The 4,242-nt window shown below is 55.9% G+C and overlaps 1 protein-coding gene across 2 annotated transcripts; it reads left to right on the top strand.

The window, feature by feature from the left end:
* Positions 1-521: 521 nt before the first annotated feature.
* On the top strand, positions 522-2,856 carry Znf575 (zinc finger protein 575). 2 transcript variants are annotated; one of them, XM_036194395.1, is made up of 4 exons: positions 522-743; positions 954-1,056; positions 1,422-1,584; positions 2,151-2,856. In XM_036194395.1, exons 1-4 carry the CDS (start codon positions 559-561, stop codon positions 2,792-2,794), a joined length of 1,095 nt encoding a protein of 364 aa, XP_036050288.1. In that variant the 5' UTR covers positions 522-558; the 3' UTR covers positions 2,795-2,856. The 2 variants fall into 2 exon arrangements, with proteins under 2 accessions (XP_036050288.1, XP_036050298.1); XM_036194405.1 differs by lacking the exon at positions 522-743 and having other exon boundaries at positions 999-1,051.
* Positions 2,857-4,242: the final 1,386 nt, after the last annotated feature.

Genomic DNA, 4,242 nt, shown 5'->3' with positions numbered 1-4,242 from the left:
GCCAGAGTCATCTCAATGGTTAGCAGCTGCAGCCAAGCCTAAAGACCCAAGTTCGCTCCCTGGGACCCACATGGTAGAAAACGAGAACTGATTACCACAGGTTGTCCACTGACCTCCACACACTCAAACACATCCACATACAACAAATAGTAAGTAAGTGTAATAAACTTTTGAAAGAAAATAACAGGGACATTAACAAAAAGAAGTTGGGCGTGGCTGTACATATCTCTCTCAGCACTAGGGAGGTGAAGGTTTGAGGATCACCGGTTCAAGGTCACCCTCTATTTTATAGGGAGTTCAAGGCTAGCCTGGGCTACTTGAGACCCCATCACAAGAAGAGGAGGAGGAGGAAGAGTGTGCATGCAGCCAGCCTCGGTAGGCCCCACACCGTGCCAGCCATGCACTTCTCTAGGATCCTTTGGCCAATAGCTTCGCGCTTGCTCACGAACTTGCCAGCTGGGTGGTGCATCCATCCCCTCCTTCCACCGTGTCTTCTCCCGGCCGCAGCCGCTTACTGGGTGTGACTGCGCATGCGTGCCGACGCCCCCTCCAGCCCGGATGGGAGGAGGGTATGGAAGTGAGGTTGGGCCCCGCGGCTTGCTGGTCTCCTCTCTCTCCTTCCCTCGGGCGGCGTCTCGGCGCTCACAGGACGGTGCAGATCCGGAGGTTGCAAGATGGCACACAGGTTTAGCTGAGACGGGAGGGTTCCGGAGCCCCACCCCCGGGAAGAGGCCGCCCTGCAGGTGAGGAGAGCAGGGCAAGGTCCTGGTCCCCTGGAGACAGATTGAAGGCAGGACACCAGGATCTCTCCTCCGCCGACCATAGACTTGGGTCCGGGTATCCTGGTTCTTGAGGAGTGCATGCGATGCCAGACGTTTGGGACTCCCCCAGTGAAAGTCTATTCTGGGTCTCTAGGTGGCTCTGCACACACCTTCCTTTCGTCTTTTTTCCAGGTCTCCCTATCCTCTGAGGTTCCCAGTTCTGCACCAGGGATGCGATTTATCGACCAGAAGGACAGGGTGGACACTTCATCCATGGACTGAGACTAAAGGCAGGGTAAAGCGCCCCCCTCCACTTGAAATCCCTGCCACTGCACTCAGAGGGCCCACCTCTAGGACAGTGTGTCCGAGGGCACGCCCACTGAGCTCAAAAGCCCGCCCCTGGGTTTGGGTGGCTCGGCCACTGACTGTGATCCTTTTTGTATAGCCCCGCCCCTCCCAGATTTAGCAGTCCCGCCCACTCAGAAATACTCCCCCCCCACACACACACACCCCTAGCAAAAAAAGATCTCTTGATTTGATTTGCATATCCCCTCCCTGTGTGCGCTTAGGCTCCTCTTTCCAGCCCCGCTGCTGCTCGGTGGAGCCAGGATCAGACTTAATCAAAACCCTGGTCCTAACAGACTGACCTCCTGATTTTAGGCTCTCACCCCTGTCTCCATGAACTTGGTAATCACCGGGGTCTTCCCCGCCCTCTGCTCTGCTACCCCGGGTTCCTCTGCCAGCAAGATGCTGGGTGAAAGCGTGAATTCCGAGGCCAGGATCTCGGAACCTAGTCTCACTTGCCAGGACCCAGTGACCAGAGGTGAGAGCAGCCTGGGTTGTACATAGGGGCCATTCCCCAGGATTGACAGCTGTGAAGAACCAACGTTAGGACCATTTGGGATTACACACACACACACACACACACACACACACACACACACACACACACGGGCGCGCGCTTGCAGCAGGTTATGGGGGATTTCCCCATCTGGCTGGACCTCCCATTTGCTGGGGCTCAGGAAATAACAGGAGGTGCATAGGGGGTAATGTGGGATTATGGAAAGTACTAGAAATGAACACTTTAGTAGGTTTCGGGGACCTCAAGATAGAACGTGGGGTCAGAGGGCAAGCAGACATGATCCTTAATGGACCCCAGTGCGACACTTGCCTGCTCAGACACTTTGAGATGTCCTTCTGGTAGTGCAGGCCTCTAATCCCAGGATTCAGGAGACAGAGGCGGGGGATCTCTGTGAGTCTGGGGCCAGTTTGCTCTACAGAGCGTGTTCCAGGCCAGCCAGAGATGCATAGTTTCAGAGAGAGACAGAGCCTTGCCTGGGCCCTGGGAGTGCCTGTTACCAGAAGCTCATCAGCTCTCCTGTCCCCAAGTTTCCCACCAGGACCTGCTGAAACCCAGCCAGCCCAGTGCATCCGGGAGCCTGCCCTCCCGGCCCCGCCGGCGGCCCCCACCCCAGCGCCCGCACCGCTGCCCGGACTGCCCCAAGGCTTTCTCGTACCCGTCTAAGCTGGCCACGCACCGGCTAGCACACGGCGGCACCCGCCCGCACCCGTGCCCCGACTGCCCCAAGGCTTTTTCGTACCCGTCCAAGCTGGCCGCACACCGCCTCACGCACAGCGGAGCTCGCCCTCACCCCTGCCCGCACTGCCCCAAGGCCTTCGGCCACCGCTCCAAGCTGGCCGCCCATCTCTGGACCCACGCGCCCGCCCGCCCCTACCCGTGCCCCGATTGCCCCAAGTCCTTCTGCTACCCCTCCAAGCTGGCGGCCCACCGCCACACGCACCATGCCACCGACGCCCGCCCCTACCCTTGCCCGCACTGCCCCAAAGCCTTCTCCTTTCCCTCCAAACTGGCGGCCCATCGCCTGTGTCACGACCCCCCAACTGCGCCCAGCAGCCAGACCACTGGCAACCACCGATGCTCCAGCTGCGACCAGGCCTTTGGGCAGAGGCGCCCTCTGTTAGTTCATCAACGCAGCCACCACCAGTCCGAGGGCCAGGGAGAGAGGGAGTGAGCAGTCAGTCTGCCCGCCCCCTCGGCCTCCATCACGTGTCAATAAAGACCTGGAATTTCTAAGCCCTGCTGTATGTGTGGACCTCCCTTTAACAGGGAGAAAGAAAGGGTCTTGATACTTGTAGCCCAAGCTGGCCTGGAACTCTCCGTCTTGTGTGGCCTTCCAAATCCCAGGTTCCAGTTATGTACCCCCATGCTCATTTGGGATTGGCTATATTGGAATCTGGTTTAGATGGCTGGGAAAAATTCTATTCCTGTGGAGAGGTAGGAGTCATCAGGTTGGCATTGGGTTCAAACCTTGATCACTGGCCCCACCTGCTCCCCTACTCTCCCCCCCCCACACACATTTGTATGGCCAAGGTAAAAAGCCTGCTGGCATCTTGGGTTGGTGAGGCACACGGGCTCTTTGCTTACTGTTGAAAGTAACTCGGTGCCTCTGCCTTGGCCATAAGACATTTACAAAATTCACTTATTGTTGCAGGATTTATCTCGTAAACTCAAGCCTGTAAGAAGGGCTTAAGGGGACGCACTGTGGTGTGGCCACACTGGGGCCAATTAACAGAGAGGAATGTGTGACTGTAGGAAAGAGGCCAGCACTGTGTATACCAAGTGTCCTGAGCTCAGGAGGTGACAGAGGCAGACCACCAGCAGCACACATACTGGAAAACTCAACGCTGGAGTGCCTCTGAATCTCTCCAGGAACTTGGACAAGGTTTGTAACTTCTCAGGACTCAGGCGCATTATCTGGGAGATAGGACTTTGTGTTTGTGGGGTATTTTATTCTTTGGACAGGCCCTTACGTCTCCAGGCTGTCCTTGAACTTACATGGTGCTGGGGATTGAACCAGAGCCAAACGCTAGGCGAATATTACACATACAGGCTTGCACACTTTTTTCTTTTCCTTTTCTGTCTGAGCATTTTGCCTGCATTTGTGCATGCGCACCATGGGTACCTGGTTCCTGTAGAGATGAGAAGGGGGTTAGATCCCCTGGAACATTAGAGATGGTTGGCAGCTGCCATGCGGCTCCTAGGAGCAGAACCCTGGCCCCTTGCACAAGCAACAAGTGCTCTTAACCACGGAGCCGTCTGTTAAGCCCCAGTAAATACACACGCCCTTGGGCTGTTTATCCTTTCCATTTTATTTTTTTTTTAAGATATGGTCTATGTAGCCTTGGAATTCACGATTTAGATCAGGCTGCCTTCAATTTCAGAGACCTGCTTGCTTCTGCCTCCCAAGTGCTGGGATTAAGTGTGTGCCACCACACCTGGTCCACTTTTTGGTGTTTTAAGATAAGGCTTATTCTGTAGTCCAGGCAGGCCTTAACCTTAGGGCAATCCCCCCATCATGGCCTCCTGAATGCCAACACTCCTGTGTAACAGGGTTGCTGTAAACAGTGTGGAAGAGGAAGCTGTCATGCCAGCACAGGTCAGGCAAGCGCTGAAGTCTGG

This window comes from Onychomys torridus, chromosome 1, assembly GCF_903995425.1.
Source record: "Onychomys torridus chromosome 1, mOncTor1.1, whole genome shotgun sequence".
Lineage (NCBI taxonomy): Eukaryota > Metazoa > Chordata > Mammalia > Rodentia > Cricetidae > Onychomys > Onychomys torridus.
This window is presented reverse-complemented; position numbering and strand designations above follow the sequence as displayed.